Here is a 24,827-nt window from a genome sequence, read left to right as displayed (position 1 = left end):
AAAAAAAAAAAAAAAAAAAAAAAAATTACATTTGACCCAGCTACTGTATTTCCCTTTAGGTATCTTCCTCAAAGAGGCAAAGCCCTCATACTATGATGGTGCATGAATACTCGTGTTTATAGCAGCACAATTTACAATAGCTGCATCTTAGAAGTGGCCTATATGTCTATCAACAGATAAGTTGATATGCTATGGAGTACTACTGTACCATAAAGGATAAATTTGAATCATTTATAGGGAAAGAGTCACACCTGAAACAATCATGTTAAGTGGAACATATCAGACATACAAGTTTAAATATAGCGTGGTTCTTATATGAGAAGCTCAAAATGTAAATAGAAAGCAAAATAAAAGATAGATAATAGGAAATAGTGAGATAGATCTTTTGTATATGGGAACAAGATCAAGAGATAGAGGAAGAAAGGGAAAGAAAGGTGATAAAGAAAAAATAATTAAGATGTGCTATATGTATGTACCAACTCCCTATGAGGAGTGTGATTATTATTTACCACAAGCATGTACTAATAAAATATAAATAATAAAATAATACATATAGAGTTGTAGTTGGTTGGTATAACACAAAATTTATTGATGTAGGAATGACTAAGATTAGAGAAGTTGAACTTTTTTAGTAGGAAGAATTATATTAAGCTCAGCTAACTGAGTTCTGAGTTCAGTGTTCTTTTTTACTTAGTTACATTTCAGTTTTTAAATACATAGAAGATTGAAAATAAAAAGCTGTAGTGGATGTAAGTATTTAGATTCTGCGGGGTTGGTAATCTCTTCCACTGTGACCTCAGGAAGACCTGAGGTATTACTGTACCGCTAGAGTTTACAGGAGTTCAGCACTGTGCTGTTCATTTTTTTGGAGTTCTTTCTTTGGATTTGTAAAAGTTTGTCATTTCTACCTGCATTTTAAACTATTGCAATTAATAAAACGTTAATCCTAAAAAAGGAAACTGCTTTTTTTCTATCAAAAAATATAACAAGAAACATTCTGCAAGCTTAAGTATATTGCTGTGAATATCTTACAATATTTTAGGTGTTTGCAAGTAAAATTTACTGTGTTGATGGGTGGCTTTTGTCTAATGCATAATAGTTTCTTGCATTCTTCAGTATTCCAAAACATTTTCCTTTTTTCTTCCCATTAAAAAGCATGGATTTTGGAGCCCCTAAATTACTGTGTGTGTGTGTGTGTGTGTGTGTGTGTGTGTGTGTGTGTGTGGTATGGGGGATCGAACTCAGGACCTTGTGCTTGCCAGGAAGGCACCTGCACCACTGATCTAAATCCCCGGCCCTTTGTGTGTTTGTTTTTGTTTTTTTTTGGTGCAGGATTTTTGCTGTGTAGTTTAGGCTTGTCTTAAACTCACTTTGTAGCCCGAGCTGGACTTGAACTTGTGGTGTTTCTCTTGTTCTGCACCACCATGCCAATTGGCTTCATTTTTTCATGGCCAGTTTTTCTTTTGATTGTGTTACCCCAATTCTATTTTTGTTGATAAATATTTTTTTGAATTTTACCTAAAGAAAAAGTAAAAACATACCTGTTGGAGCTTTGTAACTATGTTAAGACCTCAATCTAGTTATTTTGGAAACTTGAAGGATATAATTATTAGTTTGAAGAAGGGCCAAATATCATTTTTATGCTACAGTTTCAACTGACTTCTCTGTGTAAATATTTGACAAGCTTTTATTTTGGCCATGGATGACTTACCATTCTGCATTCCAAAATTGGGCTTTCTTTTAGTCTCTCAGGTGAGTATGTCTGAGGGACCTTGAGTTTGTCCAAATGAAAATTAATTCCTCTTTCCCCCGACAGACATGTTCTAAGTAGCCCCAGAATATCCCCACCACATCCTTTCATGGATTAGAGTTATTTAAATGTACATCCATTACAAAAGGTAGTTTTGTCTCTAGGATTTAAGACATTAAAAGTCCAGGATTATTCCATCAAGTTATGTTAATCATTTTTTGTATTTATATTTGTGTATGGATTATAGGAAGAATTACCTTCTTAAAAATCAAAGTTAAGAAAATATAAAATATTTCATACGCTGCTAAGATTCTCAAATAGGAAATATTTGTTGACTTAGATATTAGACAAATCAAATATAGGTAATTGGCTTGTGATTACTAGAGACACTGTTGCTAAATAAAATAACAATTTGGGTTTTATAGGCTATTAGTGGTGTCTATAATTGTAAAAATGATTTTGAGCATTCCATTTGGAAGGCATATATATTTCAGATTGAAATTTTATTTTTTGTACCAGGATTGAACTCAGGATCTTGCGCTTGCGAGGCAGGTGCAGTACCACTGAGCTAAATCCTTGGCTAGATTGGAATTTTTAATAAAATGATAATGGCTATAACTAAGTACAAAATTTTATAATAAAACTTACATTGTATGCTTAAAAAAAAAAAAAGAAAGTTAAGCTATGTCACTGGTGGTATATGCCTGTAATCGGCGTCTTAGGAGACCTTAGCAGGAGCATGGCAAGTTCAAGACCAGCCTGGCAACGTAAATGCACATGGGGTTGGGGGATGCGCTTCAGTGGTAGAAGAATTTTCTAGCATGTTTGAGTCCCTGGGTTCAATCCTGATCACTGCCAATACAACAGCAACAACAACAGTGACAGCAGCAAATAGTTAATCGGGGAACTACGGTAGATGCTTTCTATCCCTTTGCAGAGACATGCAGTGCAAGTAAATGCCACATGCTGTCTATGGAGACGCCTTTTAGACATGCCCTCTGGCTGTCCTGTGCTGACTCTCACCACTACCGTTAGAAGCTCTGGAGGCACCACTGTGAACAGATTCGTAATCAACAAAAGTGTCTCATAAAAAAGCAGGGATTGGGAGGAAAATAAAAATAACAGAAGTTTCAAAAAACAAGGTATTTAACATTCCTCTAAACCATCTACCGTACTTCTGAAACAAGCCAGGCTCTTTGACTTTAAAATCTGTTCCTGAATCACCTTCACCTTCTCAGCTGTTGAAGAAATATTACATCTCAATGTGAACTGAATAGATTCACTTACAGTTATAAAAATAATGGACTCTTCTTAAAAGTTTATGAACTTTATTAAAGCTCTGAAATATAATACCTTTCCTCAGGTCTTAGAAAAATGATTTGTGTTAATTCCAAGTGTATAAAATAATGTATTACAGTGTTTGAGATCTTTCTTTTATCACATTATAGTGCTACAAATGGCAAAGATATAGTAGATGCTCAGTATATATTTGTTGGTCTTACACTAATTTACTGAGCAGTATCTGTAGGTTTGGTGGAGGACTTTGTTAGTTTATTTATTTATTTATTTTTGGTACCAGGGATGACAAACATGGGACCAAAGTTTTATTAGTTTCTTTCTTTCTTTTTTTTTCTTTTTTTTTTTTTTTTTTTTTTTTTTTTTTTTTTTTGTGGAGGATTTTGAAGGAGCCAAGTAACAGGTTAAAAAACAAATGACCTAAAAAAAAACCCCAAAAAACAAAAAAACAAAAACCAAATTACTATAAACCATGTGGCTTAGAGCAACAGAGAATTATTCTTTCACAGTTCTGGAGGCCAGAAATTCCAAGTCAAGATGTTCTCCAAACTGGCCATGTTGGTTACATACTTGTAGTCCCAGCATTGTGGGAGGATAAGGCAGCAGGATCACAAGTTCGAGCTCCGCCTAGGAAACTGAACAACTTAGTGAGCTCCTGTCTCAAAATGAAAAATAAAAAGGACCCGGGATGTAGCTCAGTCACACACACACACACACACACACACACACACGCACGAATCCTTTCTTCCTTTCTTCTGGTTGCATTCCTTGGCATGTGGCATTATAATCCTGGTCTCTGCTTCTGTCTTTGCAAGGCTGTCTTCCTTGTGTGTGTATCTGTATGCAAATTTCCCTCACGTAAAAATGCAAGTCATTGGATTAGTAACCACCTTAATCCAGTAAGATCTCATCTTAAATTGATTGTATCCGCAAAGATCCTATTTCCAAATAAGTTCACTTTCATAGGTTCTGGATTTCTGGGTAGACATGAATTTTGGGGAGATATAACTCAGTTCGGTGCAAAAGGGACAAATAGAATGTCAAATATGAGATGATCTCATATGTTTCAATGTTGAGTTACACAAAGATTCCTCAACTTGGGTGGTATTGACATTTTGGACATGATAATTTGTTTTTGGAGGACTGTTCTATATCTCCCAGGAGTTTGCAAGAATTCCTGGTCTCTGCCCACTAGATGCTAGTACCACACCCTCCACCCAGAGTTAGGTTAAACAAAAAGTTTCCAAATATTGCCAGATATCTTTAGGTGGCACAGTTTCCAGTGCTGGAGAGCTACTTATGCACAGGTATAAAATGGCATTTTCTTAGAATTGCATCCTTTAGGAGAATCTTGTTCTTGGATTAGTATGTGATATCTCCAGCTGATTGTATACAAGTCACAGATGATATTTTAAATGTCAGGGTGACCCCTGTTCTTACAGCATTAATACATGTTCAGTGATACCCACCCAACTCTACAGAAGATTTTCTGGAGGGCAAGGACCAGACCTGTCTGGTTCAGCACAGTGTCCCCAGGACTTAGCATAACTTAATCCTTAAAAATCATAACAAGTCATTACTAAGTACAGAATTCTATAGGCAGTATTTCATTCACATAATAGGTGCTCAGTACATAATGAATATTCTTGGGCAGAGCTGAATGTGGACGTGAATACTTTATTTCTATTACCCTAGAAGAAATAAAATGATAATTGCTAAATTAGAGAAAGGAACTTCTTCCACTGATTATTTGATTTGAATTTGAGGTATTTTGTTATCAGGAGTGATAACCTGGTGGGTGTAATTAGGACCTATCGTGAAGGCTGTTGCTTACCCATTCTTCTGGTCTGAGGATAATGTGCTGAACCAGACATTCTTAGTCCATATCCTCCCTGGAAAATCCACGCTGGAACCAGGTTGCAGCACAGCAAATGCTCAACTGTCTCAGGACTGTAGGACCCTAGGGGCAAGATTACTTAAAGTACCATTCACTCCTCTAATAGGTTCTTCTTTCATAATGAAAATTCTTTCCTAATTGTAATTCATTTCTCTCTTTTTAGGGCCACTGAAGCCAGAAATAACTGTATCCTACATTGCTGTCGCAACAATATTTCTTAACAGTGGACTATCATTAAAAACAGAGGTACTGTCACCCATGGGGTACATAAAAAGCATGGTGGGAAATTTAATTTGTACTCACCATTTTTAAATTTCAGCATCCTTTTGTGAAGGCATTTATGTGGTAGTTAGTGGGAAGGATTCATTCTGATAGACGATAACTTGGAACACAGCAAAGGATTTGTGCTTTCTTTATACATATTATGGAAACTGTAGTTGAGCAACATGGGTCCTGAGGATGGGATTTAAATGTTTTTCCTGAACAATTCTTTTATTGAAGAATGTGGTGTGACTGATATGCCTATGAAGAGCTATAATCAGGGAAGTAAGATTACAGTGAGATAATGTATCTTATTCACGAACTTGAAAAAAATTAAGGTATTTGGTAATACCAAGAATTTTAAAAATCTTTCTTTTAAAATTAAACTTATTTTTAAACTTATACATAAAAACATGAGAAGCATAAGAATGAGTATGTTTTAAGTATGGCAGCTGCACTGAAGAATCTGCTTCACATCTTTCTCGTATTGTACTAGTAAAGGTTCTTGATGCGGTTGGGCCCATTTAAGCTGTGGCGATTTAGTTTGGTTTTGGGGATTATCTTTTACACTATATCTAAGACTAATGGTGATCAAGTAATGCCTGTTATGTCCTAACTTTTAATTTTAAAAAATGCATATCCTTCCATATTCATAATTTTTAAGAGAAATATTGATATTTTTCATACCAAATGGCAATCTTTTATTCACGTGAGAAATGTTATTTACTGATCCAGGCTTTACTGAACATAAGATTCTCTTGGAAGTAAAAAAAAAAAAAAAAAGAAAGGTACTTTTTCTGCATCTGAAAGAAGACTGAATAGAATTTATGATTCTCTTTTGACTTACAATGGGAAGGGAAAAAAAAGGGAGAGGAGTCCCATTTTTTTTTTTTTAATTACAGAAAGTTATTCCAACATGTTTGCTTTTATTTGCCATAAAATAGATTGTTTAAATGATTTTAGAAGTTAAAATTCTGGTTTGGCATTGTATTTTGCCTTTATTTTGTATTTTACATTTAGTTGGAATGAAGACTAAATTTAATTACTGTCTTTTTAGATCATCTTATTAACTATTGGAAAATATATTACTGAATTTGTGTATTTTATTAGCTTAGTGTAAATCTTTTTATATGTATAGGTGCAGTGTGTAATGTCTACAGCTGATAAATTATATCTCAATAATTCTAAATATTTTCATTTATTACCTTGCTGTCCTGAAAATTGACATGGGATGGGATTCCTGGAACTATCAGACTCCAGTTTTTGTAACATCATTGATATGAAGAATCTGTCATTACAAGGAATAGACTTTGTGTCAGTGCCTGAGTTCTAATACTGGTTCTCCAGTGTGGGGCACACACATACAGAAATGTACTTGCCACTGCCGTGTGCTGGAAGGATGTGACTTGATCTCCCTGTTGATATTGGCTAAAGCTCTTTGTCTAAGTCCTTTCCTTGGGAGGTTGCTCTCACTATGTGCCCTGGTAGCTGTTTGATGGCTGCAGCTGTTACTTGTGCCTTGAGCCATCAGCTAGAAACTTGATGTTTCTCACCCCTTAGCTTCTTACTTAATGCCATTCTGTAAAGCAGCCAACTTTGTGGGATCCAAGATTGAAAAAGGAAGACTGCCATAGCTGTCAGCATGTCTCTAAGGTTCAACTTCTGTAAAATGCCTAGGAAACCTTCAGAGTCATCCAGCTAATTTGGATCTAATGATGAAATGCCTAGATCCTGTGCTTTTGTGGTATCTAGGTAGCCATCAAAGCCATTTCCTCCATCAGAGACCCTTTTCAAACCAATTCACATTAAGTTATTTTCAAAAGCCATTTAACGTAAGGTGTGCTGGATTGGATCATTGTGTAATATTAGATCGTCTCTGAGCCCTGTTATTTTCCTGAGCAACCCATTATAAAATAGGAGGTAGAAGGCTTGTTGTTTATTTTCTAGTTAATTTTCATGGGGACTACTATGTGTATCTTATTTATTAGGTCCTAGAATAGTGCACATAGTAGACACTCAATAAATCACCAACTTGAATTTATTTGGAAGTAATTATTTTGGTCCCACTGAAGTTTTCTTTATACTGAACTTTTTATGTAGTATTACTCCTGCATTGGTTCAATGATATATATATCCTCAAGTGTATTTTACTAATTTATTCAAATCATAAAGGATATTATCTTCATGCAATGCTAAATCTTCAATTTTATGACTTGATTTCTAGTTTTTAAAATACTTGTTGAAATGATTGCTGAAATTTTGTCACATCAAAGGCCTCATTTTAAATTTATTTTACACTTAACTAACTTCAAACCTACAGTGGCAGGGCCTATTCATTTAAACAAATGCCTATTAAGTAGTATCTGTGGCTACAAGGCACTGTGCTTGGCACTTGAAATAGAAACAAAGGTGAGCAGGAGACTCAGGGCCTGAAGAAGGGTTTTTCTTTATTTTCCTGAACAGATTATGAGTTTTAAAATCCTATTATCTGAAAAGTAAATATAGCAAATTCTAAAGTTTGGACTCATGCTGCTTATTTCAAGCCTAGAGCTATGAGACTGACTCTCAGAAAGGGAATTAGATAAAGGTCAAATAAGAACTACAAAAAAATTGTTACTTAATGAATATATTTCTACTTCCCAGGAAGAGCCCTGGTTTTAAGCACTCCTAATGCTCTCAGTGAGATTCTGGTATAATCAGGACATTATGTGGAGTATTTGTATCTCCTTAAGTTTATTTTAATGGACTCTGACCTGTTTTACATGTGAATAAACAAAATGTCCCTGAGAGTCAACTTTTCAATTATTCATGATGGCATTTATTTGAATATGAGGCCCTAAGGTCTACCTGGGTATCTATGGAGTACTACTAATTTTTCTCTTCCATTGTTGTCAGCATACCCAGATTGTTTTCTTTATCTTTATAGTTGTAGCAAGATATAGAAAGTATATTAGACTGAAATTTTATAACAGTCTTGAAAATCTTTCTGAGGAACCCTTCTTGCCTATTATTTCTATGTGGTTAAGAGGCCCCTTGTGGCCCAACATGGTAGGCCAATATGAATCGTTTTGCGGGATTCTTTACTGTCCGTTATTGCAATGTATTGTCATCTGTTCCTCACTATTATTTGTTAGATCAGTTAGTGTTTTTTATGACATTTTTCTGATTATAAAAGTGACATTTACTCATTTTAGAAAGATTAGGAAGAATGAAAATAATGGCTATCAATATTCATGTAGTTTAGTCCCTTTTTCTCTAAAAAATGTTTTATGTATATTTTTAAAATACTTTCTTTTTAAAATAAAATTATATGGGTATATATACTTATAGACATATACATATACACATGCATATAATTTTGCCCTATTTCTCCTTTTAACACTGTATAATATTTTTTCATGTAATTGAACATTTTTTTCTTTATATTTATAATATTTTTTTTATTTTTAAATAATTTACATTTTGCTTACTTTGGTGAACAATGGTTTCATATAGTTTGGAATCAGAAAGTACAAAAGCATATATGATGAAAGTCTTTCACCTTTCTGCCTTTCCATTTCTATTCTCTGGAGACAACCAATTTTAACAATTTCTATGTGCCTTTCCAGAGATAATGCTATGTAAACATCCACATCCCCCTATAACTTGTAGCATTTTATATTATGTGGCATGTAATTTATTTTACTTAAAAACATGTTGTGTGGGTTTTTTCATATAAATGCATAAAGAACCCTTTTTTCTCATATGCCAGGTAGTATGTTGGTATAAGGATGTGTTGGTCTATGTTTTACTTGGCTTTCACCAATGGACATTTAGGTAATTTATAAGATTTTGCCATTATAAACTAGTTTAAAAGGATAAATTCCTGGAACTGGAATTGCTAGGTCCAATGATATTTGCATTTTAAGGTGTGGTAGATATTCCAAGTATCTAGTATACTAGTATATCTAGTATACTTACTAGATGTAAGTTTTGCCTTTTGTTTTGTGTTGTTTTCCTTTTCTTTTCATGGTTCTTGGGATCTAACCAGGGCCTCATGCCTATTAGGCAAGTATTCTACTACTGAGCTATATACCTTTCCCCTCACTCAGTGAGTAGTTATTGGATAAAAGCATAAGTCTTTAGATTTTTCTCCATAGGTTGTGACAGTGTACATTCCTGCTGGCAGAGTAGGAGTAAAATCTCATACGCCTATGTCCTCATCGACACCATTTTGAGATTCCGTCTTACTCCAGAAACAATAGCCATCATTAAGAGATCAATTAATAACAAATACTGGTAAAGCTGCAAGGAAAGAGGAACCCTCAGTGTTGGTAGTGGGAATGTAAACTAGTACAACCACTATGGAAGTCAGGATTGGAGATTCCTCAAACCCTAAAACTAGAAATTCCATCTGTCCCAGCTATTCCCTTCTAGGTGTCTTCCCAAAGAGTTAAAGCATCCTATTAAAGGGATTGATGCATACTCATTTTTAGAGAAAAGGGGACTAAACTACATGGATATTAATAGCAGTTATTTTCATTCTTCCTAATGTTTATAGCAGCAAAATTTCTAATAGCTAAATCTTAGACGTGGCTTGTATGTCAATGAGTAGATGAATCGATAAAGAAAATACGCAGTGGAGTACTGTTGTTCCTTAAAGAAGGATAAACTTGAATGATTTGTAGGAAAATGGATGTACCTTGAGCCCATCATGTTGTGTGAAATAAATCAGGCAAACAAATTTTTAATAATACAACATAATTATTCTCCCATTTTTGAGCATTGAAATTGCAGATTTTTCTGTACGATAGTATATTGTGATGAACAATGCTGTGTATAAATGTTTATAATCACCTACCTTGACATAAAATTTTGGAATCCAAGAATAAGTTATGTTATAATTCTTTATATGTGTTTCCAAAATTTACGTTTCAGTAAATTTATGCCATTTGACATTGCTATGAGAAGTATGTGCAAGTGGGCATATACACGATGGCTTACTCCGGTAACTCAGCACTCAACTCTCGGAGTGTGAGGCTGTAGGATCACAAGTTCAAGTCCAACAGGGACAATTTAGCAGAATCAGTGAGACACTTTTTCAAAAATAAAAGAAGAGAAAGGCCTTGGGATATAGCTCAGTGTGAAGGCCCTGGTTTCAGTTCCTAGTACCACTGGAGAGAAAAGGAGGGAGTAAAACAGAGCAGGAGGAAGAGAGAAAGAGATGGAGGGAGGGAGGGAGAGAGGGAAAAAGGGAGGCAGGCAAATGTCTTAGTTGCTGTACTGTAGCTAATCATTTTATTATGGTTTTAAAAAATAAAACGAATGAATGTTTATTATATATTTGCCAAGTGCTTCAGAATATACTTAAATGAGCTCTGGTTTCAAGACCATTCAAGGTTATTTTGTGGGTACAACTTTTTAAGAATTCCGACTCATTGTAAGGTGGCTCCTTTTAGGTGCAATTTAAGGACGACTGGTGGGTTCTGATAGGTCTAGTGTTTCCCAGTGATCCCGAATTAGATGCCAAGACGTTCCTTCTGTGTGTCTAGAGACCTGTTATGACCAAACTGGAATTGCCCGTGTCTCTGTACAGGAAGACAGACAGCGGGAGGCGGATTTGACAGGTGGTGATTGGTGATTTAACGATTGTTTGTTAAGCTGATAAACTTTGGCTAATGTCACTGAGGCTGATGATCTCTTGAACGTCTTTCTTGTAGGAGCTTTAGAGTTGTGTTTATAACCAAACAGTTTCTGGCATCTTTGTATGTGTTTCAGTGATGACTTCCGTGTTTGAAAGGACTATCCTTTTTCTACTACTTTCTAAGTTTTTTTTGTTTGCTTGTTTGTTTCAACTGATAACCTCATGGCATGCATTTCCATGCAAATGCTCATACGGTTATAGGTATTTGAACCCCAGAGGAGGTTAAGTGATTATTGTTTTTTTAGCGGCAAGAGGTGCCTGGTTATACTTAATGTGCATTTTCCCCTCTTGGGGCAGCAGTGTGTGTGAGGAAAGAAGCAGCCTTGGGCGTGGTAGCAGGCTAGAAATGGGCTTGGTGCTGGTTTTCAACCTCAGTTTCTCGTCAGCAAATAACATTCGGATGGTAGCATTTTCCTGACATTGCTGTTGTGAAATTAAATGAGATAATGGATGAGATGTAAAGTTTCGAGCTTAGATGACGGCCCATAGCTGTTATTCAGTAAATTTTGACGAAGAATTGCAATGAGTAGACTGTGGGGATCACTTTGAATTATAGACTATCATTGAAGAAACCATTTACAAATATTATTTGTAGCCTCAGCAACATCTTGCCAAATTGAGGCCTTATGAATTCCGCAGAATGAATAAATTATTTACTTTTAAAAGATATGTCTGGCTAAATATTTTTCAAAAGATTCATTTTCTAATGCAGGTGAACATTCATGTTTGTTTATAATGTCATCAATCTTCAAACCTAACTAGTATAAAGGTAATTAGCTTATACCACCTGGTCAAGAATTTTATAAATTTGACTTGGTAGGGAATATTGCATATTTGAAAGAAGTTAGAATATTTTAAAATTGTATATGAAAGTATTTTATAATCTCATGAGTACTTTTTTCCTCTTAAAGTATATTTCTTATGCATGTACTTATAAAGATTTTAGCTATGAAAAAATCTCAGAATTAAAAACTTGTGATATTATTTTACTAGTGATCTTTTTTTCAGAAGTAGTTTCTTACCTTTACTTTGTATCCTTCATTTTTCCAGGAGCTGACCAGTGCTTTGGTGCATTTAAAACTGCATCTTTTTATTCAGATCTTTACACTTGCATTCTTCCCAGCAACAATATGGCTCTTTCTTCAGCTTTTATCAATCACATCCATCAATGAATGGCTTTTAAAAGGGTATGTTTAAATCTTTTGACGAATGTTCTTTTAATGGCATTTCTACCTTCTGTGGCAACTCTGTAACAGGCTTATGTGTGCTATCTTACAAGGAAGTAAAACACTTGTAAAATTATCCTTTAGCACTATGGTTTCATTAAAAGGGTGACCAAAGAATTGTTTAACAGAATCTTAAAATATACCCCATGCTTACTCTTATATTTAATTAGAATAAGTCCTGCTAATTGTTTTGTAAAAGATTTGGTTTTTAATATAGGTAGATACTCATATTTGCTTATGGTATCAACAATCAATAATCTTCAAATAGATAGCTTATCTCACCTGCTCCAGAATTTTATAAACCTGAATTAGGGCATATTGCATGTTTGAAAGAAGTCTGGGATGTCAAGGATAGATACTTTGTGGGAATTTGAGAGTCAGGAGAAAAATGTACTAGAGGAGATTATATATATGTGTATAATATAGACTGTCTTCTGGTTGATTTTACTCTCCATTTTATCTCTCAAACAATATATACAGATAATAGCTATGTGTAATATGTTTTTTTAAAATGTCGTATAATTTAAAGAAAAAATATATATGTGGACCAAATATTTTTTCACTTGTTCTGTATTGTGTTTGATATATAATAATCAAATTAGCAGTAGATTTTATTAGAATCTTTTCTTTCATTAAAAATGTTTTCATGCTCAATAAAAACAGCTTAACAATAAAAATGCTTTGAAGTGATTTAAAATTAACCACATTTTAGCATCATTGTGTGACAACTTAAACACTGAACTTGCAACCCAAAGATTTGGTTCTGACCCTAACCCTAACATGATGTGTGACTTTGAGTAAATTTATTTAATAGTCTTGGACCTCAATTTTTCTTTATCTAAAATTATAATCCTACTTTTACTTCCTATGAAATAATGGTGTTGGAACGTTTGAGGTCACACATTCATTTATCTAAGTCACCTATTTAACTCCTACTATATGCCAGGAATTATTATGGGGTTGGAGAAACCAAAACTGGCAGTGTGCCATTTCATTTTGCCTATTATGAAGACTGTGGTGTAATTAGGAAGAAACAAGTAAATAGGTGAGCAAGACAGCGATAAGTGATTTGAGAAGAATAAAACAGGATATAATTGAAAGTGTTCAGGTAAGCAGACTGGTGATTAAATTGCAGAGTTTTGGGGGCAGAATGATCTAAGCAAAGGAAATCTTATATTAAGTCTCCAAGGTGGAAATAAGGTCTATTAGCAACTGTACTTACTAGCATCTCCAGAGTCTAGTGATGTGGAAGGACAGTATGATTTGGGAATGGACAGGTGGGCTGGGGCCAGGTACATAGACCTTGTTGCCATGGTAAAGGATTCAGATTTTATTCTGAGTTCTACAGAAAGTCAATGGAAGACTGAAATTAGGGAGTGGTGTGGTCTGCTTTACATTTGCAAGTGATTCTTCTAGCTGCTGTGTGGAGAGTGTATAGTAGAGAAAGCTGAGAGAAAGCTAGGGGACCAACTGAAGTAGTGAGGTAGGAGTGCACTAGAGAGAAATGAGTGTGTGCAGGATACATTTTAATAGTAGAGCTCTTGTGGATATACAATGAGGACAGGGAAGAACCAAGAATAGTTTCTAGGTTTCAGGTATGAAAACTGGGTTGGCAGGATCATTTACTTAACTGGAGAAAAATGATTTGGGCGTAGAGAAGCAAATCAAAAGTCCCATTTTGGCTAGATTGAATGTGAGAAAATGAGTATCACATTTTACCAAAAAGCATAAAATGACCCATAAATAAAATGACATCATTTTGGAGCAACAGTGTATTTATGTGTATCCAGAATCAGTAGCTACTGAGTGTCTACCACGTGTCTGACACTCAAGGAACAGCAAGATATTAATTCAGTTTCCTCTTCTTTAGGGAACTTCTAAACTAGTTGAATACACAGATAGATAGTGAACAACTTCAATGGGTGCCATATGCTTTGTCAGATGAGTAGTGTAATTCATTAAAAGGATAAATGGTTCAGCAAGGGTTGTGTATACCCCAAAACGAGGCATTATTGGGAAACAAAGATAAGAGTTTCTTCAGGGCCAACTCTATAAAGACCTGAATGGCTTAGGTGAGGAATTTGGGCTTGAAGCTGTAGGTGAGGGAGAGCTCTTAAAAGTGCTATTAAAAGGAAAGAATGTGCTCAAAAGTGGTCATTAAGGAAGATTAACTTGATAGAATTGTATCATCTCATTATTAGAAGAGTAGCACTTGGATCTCAGTATGCTAACTAAAGCAAAAATATAGTTCTCACCTTGGGATGTTAAACTTAAAGGAGTATGCACTTGGTCTACTTCATTTGGAGAAAGCTCATTTCAGCTCACTTTCTCTCCCTTCCCCTCCCCAGTTTGAGAGCACACACAGTGAACTGGAGGGAGTTGCAAACTCCTACCTTAGGATCCCATTGGAGAAGAGCTATATTGAGCACATCCTCCTTACCTTGAGGTGTTAAAGGGACAGAGCAGAGGTAGTGCTCATTCAGCACGTTTTCAAGTGTTTAGATTTAGGTAGAAAACACCTGAACAGGGATGGTAGCAGCAGTCATGGGGAAGGATGGGAAGCTGGTGGTGACAGAATAGTTACCTTCTGAGGAGAAAATAGAATTGCGTACGAGTAAAGTTTCAAATTGTATCATTAAATGAAAACTGGTTCCTCTGATAAATTCAGACAGAAAATAGATTTTTTATGAAAATATATAAATTCATATATAAAAAATTTCTAAGGCAGATCTTAAATATTCATACCACACATAGACAACCATGTCGGCTCATGGGAATACTAATTAGCTTGATTGTGGTAATCACTTTACAGTGCACATATAGATTAACATGTCATATTTTATACCCTAACTATATACAATTTTAGTTTGTGAATTATGCCTCAGTAAAGCTGGAGAAAAGAAAATATATCAGTTTAATATTAGACATGTTTAGTTTGAGGGGGACAGCCTAGGCAGCTACAAATTTGGTGATAGTAGCGCTAGAAATGTAAATTGGCAGGTATTTTCAGATTGGAAAGAAAAAGTAGGTTTAAAAGATAGGAGATAAATCAGAATGACAAAGTGAAATGGTAACCAAGAAAATAGGGTGTCCTGAAAATGTAAGAGCAAATATAGGGAAAAGGACATTGCATTTGGTGATTTGGAGAGCACTGGTTAGTTTTAAGCTCAGTGCTCTTATACTAGTAGAAGGGGCAAATAATCAGTTCTAGAGGAATTAAGAGAGAACTAACTGTGGGGTCGTGGAGGTAGAGTATTTTTTAAAGACGGTCAACAGTGAATTGCAGTGAAACAAGTAGGAATGTTTCCTGAAGAGGTAACACTGCTAATTTTATTGTTAGTTATCCATATTTGTGTATTGAATATCCTAGAAGGCAAGAATATTGTCTTATGCATTTTTATACCCTTATATAGTATCCTACTCATAGAAACCCATGTATTTAATATATATTTTTTTATAAGGTAACCTTTTTATAAGAGAGGGCGAATTCTGCTTCATTGCATATAAAAAGGAAGAGGCCAGAAAAAGGAAAGATTGAATAGCTATAAAAGTTAAAAATATCTGCGACAGCTCGTCTTTAACATTTGTGGCAGGGGAGATACAAAGCAGGGAGGCCAAAGGAGGAGGCCCACATTAGTCTTTGGCCCTGGCTGTCAGATTAAAGTTCAACCCAGGAGAGCTGGCTTTGTGAGTTTGGGTAAATTACTTAACTTCTGTCTTAACTTTAGTTTTCATTAAAGTGAGGATAGCAGTAATATTTATTTAAAATATTTGATGAGGAATAAATGAGAATGGGTATAAAATGTCTAGCATAGTATTTACTACAAATGGTAAATGCCCCATACAGTGATGATGCCAGACCTTAAGGAAGACTCAGAGATTGAGAATCTTTAATAGGACAGAACACTTCAGCTTTACCTAGGAAAATACGGACCTTAAAAGATGACAAAACTGGGAATAATTGCAGCACTTGTGGTCCCTGCTACTCAGGAGACCAAGTCAGGCGGATGGCTTTAGCTGAAGAACTTGAGATCAGCCTGGGCAACTATGTAGACCCCTTCTCTAAGAGTAAAATAATGATAAAAGGTCATGTTAAACCGAATGAGCCAGAAATTCTATATACTGTTTTCTTATGTTTTAACTGAAATGAATTAAAATATTTTTATTTTCGATATTTCAGAAGAAATATAATTTTTCACATAGTTGAAATAATACATTCTTACAAGAATAAATAAAAATTACTGTAACCATACTTACAATATGTTTACATTAGATGCTGTGTGTCTTCTATTCTGTGTTTGAACTTTCCATATAAACTGGCTGTTTGCTTTCCCTAAAAGGCTATTCTATATGACTTCTCAGTAATGTGTTTTGTGTGTGTGGTTTTTTTTTTTAATTTTTAGTAGTTAGATTTCCTACTTACTTGCATTGTGCTTGTCAGGCAATTTATTTTGTGTCATAATCTAAGAGAATGGTTTTATGATCTTGGTAATATAAACATAATTTATTTAATAAAAACCAAATTTGAAATAGATACTGGATAGAACTGACTACAAAATCTGAAACAGTATATAATTATGTCTCATGTGTTCCTATAATGACATTACAACATGACAATGTCTTTATGAGATGAAAGTTTGAGAGTTGTTTTATAGAAATTGAAAATATAAGCTTATACTTTATTAAATATATTCGTGGGGTTGGGATGTGGCTTAGAGCTTTATTTTTACCAAAAGACATTTGACAAAAAGTGTCAGGAAAACTTTTACTTTACCCAAAAATAATGTACGATAAAATATACATACCAAATGACTGGCCATTTTTACTGTCTTTTAAGGAGTGTACTCACTATAACTTCACTAAAAATAAACCCATCTAAGCCCGAGGAAAGTAGTGAGAGCACAGAGCCTGTGCATCTGCCCCATTTTTTAAGCCATGTTGCCTCACATAAAATTGTCTAAACTGAACAGGGAATGTGTGTCAATAAACACTTCCTTATTTTTATGTGCTCAGTTCTACTATATTAGAATGAATAGAGTAGAAGCTATTTATAATTGGAGAGAAAAAACTACTTACCATTGGATTTTCTTTTATTTTTCAGTTTGCAGACAGTAGGTTGCATGCCTCCCCCTGTGTCTTCTGCAGTGATTTTAACCAAAGCAGTTGGTGGAAATGAGGTGAGTCTTGGGGACTAACTTGATTTAAACATAAATGCATGCTGTGCTTTCACTTTGTTCAGAACTACGTTTTGAACATAAAGGAGTTGTATTCAGAGACCTCATAGCTGTAGCAGCTTATGAAAGAGGAGGTTGTATTCACCTGTTAGGGTAATGGAGAAATTGACGATGATGAGTAGAATTTAGGATTTCAGATGGAAGAGCAGGGGAGATGAATGGAGTAGAGATGACAGTTTTGCTCCCCAGTGGGAAATCGGGAGACAAAAGACAGAGGGTCCAAGGAAAGAAACATTTCATGCAAGACTCACAGGTCAAGGACATTCACAATGGGCATTTCTTAGTAACTAAAAAAATTCATAATGAATTAAATTGCTTGGAAAGGTTCATAATGTTTAGTGCCAATTAAAGATGACATAAAAGGAGAAATTAGGCCAGGTTTCTAAACCAGTTCAAAGAAATTATCCAACTGTTAGAGGACTCCAGCAAAAGGATTGTGATTATATTGGAATAGCAGTTGTGCTTTTCAGAAGCTATCATATTTACAGATGGGTCTTCTTTGGTTGAAAAGTGCTATGACTTAGTTTTGAGGGGCTTTTCTTAGTGTTTCTCACTCAGAAAAAAAAATACTGTGAAGGAAGATACAACAGGTCCCCATTTCATTTCAGTCTTAGGATGCTGCTACATATCTACGTTAACTTTCATCCATTTTATTCTTTTCAAAAATATTTTTTATCTTTTTTATTCTTTCCTAAAACAAGTCTTGTTGAAATAACATGTACATACATTTAAACAATTTAACCATTTAAACCATCGTCATACTCCATTTGGCATGGCTCTAGCAGAACACCTGAAATGGAGCGATTTATGGGGAGCAGAGGCTGATTTCTTACACAGTTGGGGCCTGAATCTGGAGAGGGCCTTCTTGCAACATCATCCAATGGTGGAGGCAGAAGGCAAACTAGGACCTGGAAGAGAGAGGGAGAGATTGATCTTGTAGCCTGAGGCCCTTTTATAATTGGCACTAATCCATTCTTTCTCATGGAGCCCTCATGACCTAAACACCTCCCGTTAGGCTCCACCTCTCAATACTGTTGCCTTAGAAATTCAGTTTCTTAAAAAAAATTTTTTATACTGTGTGTGTGTGTGTGTGTGTGTGTGTGTGTGTGTGTGTGTGTCTGTGTCTGTGTGTGTCTCCAAATCTAGGATCAAATTTAGGACCTTGCTTACCAGGCAGTCATAGCACTGCTGAGCTACATTCCCAGCCCTGAAATTCAGTTTCTAACACATGATTTTTGGAGCATCCTTTCACCCTTTTTTCTGTTTTGTTTTGTGAGATGGAGTTTTACTGTGTTGTCTAGGCAGGCCTCCAACTCCCAAGCTTGGCTGATCCTCCTGCCTTAGACTCCCATGCAGCTGCACCGGAGGTGTGTAGCACTGTACTCAGCCTAGGAGACCTACTCAAAACACAGCAACCTCAGAAATTTTGTGTCCCTTTGACATCCCTTCCTCCTGCCCTTCTCAGCACTCCTCTTCCTCAGGTAACCAGGCATCTGTTTTCTGTCACTATAGATTAGTTTGTATTTCCTAGAATTTTGAATAAAGGAATCATATTGTATGTACTGTTTTGTGTTTGTTTTTCATCAGAAATGATTTCTTTTGATATCATTTATGTCTTTATCAATAGTTCAGATTTTTTTTATTATTGAAAAGTAGGATTTATATGGATAGACTACAAATTGTTTATCCATCACCTGTTGATGGCCTTTTGAGCTTTTTCTACTGTTTGACTGTAAATATCCATGTACACATCAGTAGACATGTATTTTCTTTGCTCTTGAGACTACCTGGGGAAGAAATGGCTGCGTCATCTGGTAAATTCATGTTTTGCTACCTATTGACCAAGGTATCTCTCTGTAGTTATAATCTTTTACAGATAGCTTTTGAAGTGGACAATTTCTGTCAATATAAAAGCATTCTTCATTTACCCAGGTGTATGTTTAACTTTTAAGAAATTTATCAAAGTAATTTCCAAAGTGGCTATAGTGTTTTACATTTTGGCTAGTTGTGAGTTAGAGTTCCAGTGTTCCACATCCTGGGTAACACTGGCCCTTATCAGTCTTTTTAATGTTTGCCATTCCAGTATGTATGTAATATTATCTCACTGTGACTATTTAATTTGCATCTCCAACTGACTAAATAATGTTGAGCATCTTTTAATGAGCTTGTTTCCTCTTCATCTGTATGTCTTCTTTGGTAAAATCTTCATTGATTATATGCATTGTAAGCATTTTTTCCCATCTCTTCCTTGCCTTTGTATATTACCAGTGCCTTTTGAAATATAGGATAGCAGAGAAGACAGTAAAAGGTGATTGGACTCTGGGTGCATTTTGAAGGCATTAAGATGCTGATGAAGTAGATGTGTGGTGTGAGAGAAAAACAGGGGTCAAGAATAACTCCAGGGTTTTTGGCTGAGCGTCTGAAAGGATGGGGTTACTGATAAGGAGAAGAGGACTATGTGACAGCAGATTTGAGGGAGTATTAACTTAGCAAGACTGGGCGGTATTGGGGTGATCACTAAGAAATCTAGTATCTTAGTGGTGAAATATGTACACTGGCTTCTCTGAGTCCGTGGGAAGGCTGGTTGCCTGGAGGTCCCACCGTCTTGTAGGCACAACATCTGGATGGAATACAGAGCATTGTAAGTAGCCATTACAGAGAGATCAGAAAATCACAAATGGACTTTTGACTGCCTAGATTGGCACTGATACATGAACTTTTTGTTCATATTAAATTGGAAAGGCAGGGAGAGGAAGGGGAATGTAAAAAGAATTAAGGTATGTTTTGTAAATGCACCAACTTCCCATGATGAATGTAATCATGATATACTGAAAACATGTCCTGATAAAAATAAAAAATTAAATAAATAAATTGACCAGAGAAAGTCACCAAGTATAATTTCTGTGCCCTGCAGAGGAACACTGAATATTAGAGAATACTTGTAATGTCAGCCAATTTTTTTTTTTTTTTTGGTACTGGGGATTGAACTTGGGTCCTTGCACTTGCAAGGCAGGCCACCGAACCGCTGAGCTAAATCCCCAGCTTGGCCAATCCTTGTTTAAAATCAAGAATTTATTTGTTATTTGATGTGCTAAAATGCCTGTTACATACATGTATATATGTCAACTAAGAATTAAAGATAATAGAGTTGGTAGTTCAGGAAGTGAATTGTTCTGGACAAGGTTACCAATTACCTCCATGTAGCATAATGCAATAGTTATTTCTAAGGCCTAATTTCCAGAGTTCATTTGGGTCATGTCCTCTGATGTGAAATGAATGGACCATTTCAAGTTGTGGAAGAAAATGATATGCAAATAAAGAGAGGTAATTTTGTATTTAATATTTTTCTAAAATCATTTTATCAGGTAACTGCATCTAGATTTTACTGAAGTAAATGTAAGAGATTATCTTTCCAAAAATACATTGAAACAAATAAAATCTAAGGACGGGAGGTGGATTTATTGTTGCATGTAAATTAAAAGTTTAAAAAGCTATGTTCAGTGTCAGTGCCGTTTAATGAAAGCCCTGATTCCACCTCTCTGTGATGCTCAATTGGCCTACATATACTGTCGTGCCTCTATATTCACACTGTAACTACGCTAAGTGACTGGCTGATGTCACTTGAAAACCAGTATTCACAACAGTATAGGTTGGAAGGACTCAGTTTTATTCAAGGGCTGGCAATGTGCGAAGATGGAAAGGCTACCAACCTCAAATCTCCATCCTGGCAAATTAAGAAGCACGAAGATTGTTTTGTTTTTTTTTTAGTGGTTCTGGAGACTGGGCCCAAGGGTGCTTACCACTGAGTTGCATCCTCCTCCCTGTTTGTTTGTTTATTGGGTGGGGGGAGAGAGTCTTACTAAGTTGCCCAGACTGAGAGGCATAATACCCATACTTCATTATGGGATGCTAAAGGAGTGGAGGTCTCTTTTTTCTTATAGACATGTCCTGCTGAAAGGGACTCTAGGCCCTTCGTGCTGGGGATTATGTGCTCTTTGACTACTTTAATATGATGTGGCTTACCAGCTGGGCTGCAAAGAACCTGTCAGAAGACAGCGAGAGAAGAGTTAGTGCCTGTATGTCAAGAATGTTAAACTGTCTGTTCAGTAGGAGAAAGCTTGCTGAATTTGTCAGGAGAGTTATAGGCTGTAGTCTGAACCAACACCTGAAGCTTTACTATTGAGTTGGTGAGGCAGAGGCCAAATATGAGAAGGAACAAGTCAGAATACTGACTTGTCTGTCTTAAAAGGTGGACTGTGACACATTCATCAGTCACATTATCTTTTCATGTTATTTATTATTTGGGAGGAGTTTAAGGGGATTTATTTCCATGCTTCCTGTGGAGAGGATAGTGTGATTCCAAGAGCCCGAAAGCTGTAATCCTAAAAAGATTACCCGCATTGTGAATTCAGTTAAAAGCAGGAGTCCAATATAAATGCCCACTTAAGCTATGGTGAATCAGGGGTCATTAGTGACTCTACTTATTTGTACCTGGAGCAGTACTGGAGCTTTGCTTTTTGAAGAGGAGCCTCAGATCTTCCATAAGTTCACAGAAGTAGCTTTTTGGTTTTGGGTGGTCCTTTGTCTGAGACAGTTCAGGTAGGGTTTACTTTATCCTAGAAAGGTAAATCCAGTTATCTGTCTGCCACGTTTATTGCAATAGGTTTGGCAAGGATCACTGAAAAGGGGCCCTTTCACTTTGGCTTTAATTGGTCTTTTTAAATTTTGATGAGCAGTGTTCTCCAGGGTAGATACCAGGTGGTTCCCCTGGGCTAGGAACTGGCAGGACTTTGTTTCCATCTGCTTGAATAGCTTGTTGTACTTGGCCAAGACTAGTAAGATGAAACCATAAGAGCCTTGTGATCTCTGGGTCCACTAACACATCAGAATATGAAAAAAGGCCCATTTAGCTCTCAGATGGATCATATTTATCTAGTTTTGGGGGTATTTTGAATTTTCATGAGGGCTATTAGCAATAATTGAAGCCAAGACCCAAGGTCTCTTGGGAAAGTTTTGCCAGAGTCCGCTTTAGGGTCTGGTTGACTCTTTTAACCTTTCTAGAGAATTGATGTGTCCATATCCCTAAACAGTTGTCATTCCCTGAGTGTAAAAATGTACTGTAAGCATTTGACTCTGAATATGGGAGCCTTTTCCTTTAAGACTTTATATCACTTTTTAGCTAGAAAATAATTTAGATAGTCTTATGTTAGATAGCTCCCAAGTTAGACTGCAGATTAGACTATCATCTAAACATACACACTATAGGATGGGCCCTGTATACACTGCAGATTCCTTAAGTCCTTTTTCAGTGCCTGAGCAAGAAGGAAGAGGCTACCTCTAAAGCCCGGGGTGAGAACTGTCCAAGTGTATTGTTTATTTCTTTCAGATGGGGCATTTCCATTTAAAGGCAAATTGGAACAAGGAAAGAAAGCATCTTTGATGGCCAAGACCATTTTGTGGCTTCTGGAATCTGGGAGAGGATTATATATGGATCTGCCACTAGAGGATGGATTGGGATTACAGCCTCATTCATGGGGCCCAGGACTTTTACCATCCATTATTCTCCTGAAGGTTTTATTATGGGGAGAATGAGGGTACTGCTGTGGGACTGATAAGGCCTCAGGAGGACATATTTGAGAAACCTGTAGATGAGAGAGAGACAGGAGATCTTTATGGGTCTCTTCTTTGATTGGATATTGTTTTCCACTGGAAAATTGGCTGGAATCTTAGTTTTATAATGACCAGTATTGTTGAATTTGAACTCCCAGGTAATCTGTTATACTGTGCAGCAAGATCCACCTATTGACTAATTAGGTCAGGGAGGCCTGGTGTAGTCTCAACAGATAAAACCTGCTTTAGTCTTTTCTGGAACTGGAGAACTACCCCTAATTTTACTAGACTATCTCGTTGTAGAAAGGGAGTAGAACACCATGAGGCAATCAAAAACTCATAGTTGAGATTTTGCCTTTGATTGACATGTCAAAGCAAGAGCAAAGAAGTTCTGGCTAGGGCTCCCCTTCACCCTAATTATGGCTGTAGATTTAGAGAAGGGGTTTCCAGAGTAAGCCAGCCCTGTATCCAAAAGGAACTGAATTTGTTTACCCATAGCACCCAAGATTCCTTGCAGGAGATGGAGATGCCTGCAGGCAGGTGTGCTGCAGTTTGCCTGGCCCCTTGAGTCTTATTCATCAGAGCAGGAGGTAGCAGTTTGAGCTGCCTCACCCCTCTCTGGGAGCAGGGGCAGTCAGTCCTCTAGTGCATTAATCGGTCACATCAGCAACCAGACACATGGAGCAGGAGCAGGGACTTTCCTTGCTTTCTGCTGAAAAGGTCTAACTGAAGAATAGCATTGTAATTTAGTGTTCCATTCTGTACCCATCTCTTGCTGTTTTATAGTTCATACTGGATCTACGCAGTATTTGAATAGAAGAAAAATTTTTTTCTCATATTGTCAGGGTCATATTGTTTTCAGTTTTTAAGGATACAGCCCAATGGAGAGGTCAGTGGGATCTACAGGTATCTACATTTTGTGGGGCTCATGGAGAGAGACAAGACTGGTTCTGGGATCTTTATGAGGGGTATCCCACAGAAGGACAAAGACCTGTTGAGCTCTGGGACATCTCCCATGAAACTCAAACTGCACTACCACACATCTCTGTCAAAGCAAGTGTCACTGGTCCCTCTTTTTTGCTTAGACCTCTCCATAGCCTGTGGCCTGTGATTCCTTAAAGACCAGAGTGGAGCCTTCCCTCCTGGGTCCATCTAACTACTTGAGAAACAGTACCCCTCCCATTTATCCTGATTTAAACTAAAATAGCCCAGCTCTGCTTCTGCATCCTCCTAACTGGTCGTGTTGACCTTCATTGTCTCTTCACTTTGCTCTGCTTGGGCTCTTGGGCACAAATTTTTAAGTGACTTGAATTTCTGTTACAGGAAACAGGAAGGGGATCTACCTAATTGTAGAAGGAACAGGGAAAGAAGCCCATATAGTCCCCAAAAGTGGAGACCATCTTGCCTGTCTAAAAGGGTGAGATTTCCTGGTGTCTACAAGGACAATTAGGAAACAGCATGAAGGTAAATTGGGGTGGCTTCCTGAGGTTTTAGGAAATGAGGCCCTGAAGTAAGTGACTTACTGAGGACTGCTGGAGATAAAAGGCTATCTAGGGGTAAAGCTCAAATGAGACTTTGATCATGGTGAGCACAGAAAGGGACGGGCTGGGGTAGGTGTCTACTCAAGCAGGAAACCAAGTTACTGACCGATAGCTCTGTCTACCCTCCAGTCTCGAAAGAATGGGAAAGCTGAATAAAATATTGGGAGCAAAAGAGTCACATTAAACTTGAAGTCATCATGGGCCTCTTCTTTATTGGATATTGTTTTCCAATTGAAAATTGGCTAGAATCCTTTAGTTTTATAACTACTGGCATTGCTGAATTTGGCCTCCCAGGTAATCTGTTGTACCATGCAGTAAGGTGCATGGAA

General features: G+C 36.5%; 1 protein-coding gene and 1 long non-coding RNA gene across 8 annotated transcripts in view; one reads left to right on the top strand and one right to left on the bottom strand.

Moving 5' to 3' along the window:
- The window catches only part of Slc10a7 (solute carrier family 10 member 7), a 243,055-nt gene that overhangs the window by 4,320 nt on the left and 213,908 nt on the right, over positions 1-24,827 (top strand). For 4 of the 7 annotated variants that reach the window (XM_033759909.1, XM_010610925.3, XM_010610924.3 and 1 more), the window contains exons 2-4: positions 5,107-5,189; positions 11,938-12,074; positions 17,215-17,290. In XM_033759909.1, the coding sequence (XP_033615800.1) occupies positions 5,107-5,189; positions 11,938-12,074; positions 17,215-17,290 (296 nt within the window). Of the gene's footprint in view, positions 1-5,106; positions 5,190-11,937; positions 12,075-17,214; positions 17,291-18,624; positions 18,693-22,733; positions 23,041-24,827 lie in introns of those variants that run through there. The other 3 variants (XM_019205531.2, XM_019205532.2, XM_019205533.2) reach the window with 3 other exon arrangements.
- LOC117284594 lies at positions 18,187-24,824 on the bottom strand. The gene is made up of 3 exons (XR_004515682.1): positions 24,605-24,824; positions 21,839-21,963; positions 18,187-18,255 (listed from the first exon to the last, which is right to left on the bottom strand). It is a non-coding gene; the product is annotated as an uncharacterized LOC117284594 (long non-coding RNA).

Source organism: Fukomys damarensis, unplaced genomic scaffold (genome assembly GCF_012274545.1).
Source record: "Fukomys damarensis isolate Sample0158 unplaced genomic scaffold, DMR_v1.0_HiC HiC_scaffold_38, whole genome shotgun sequence".
Lineage (NCBI taxonomy): Eukaryota > Metazoa > Chordata > Mammalia > Rodentia > Bathyergidae > Fukomys > Fukomys damarensis.
This window is presented reverse-complemented; position numbering and strand designations above follow the sequence as displayed.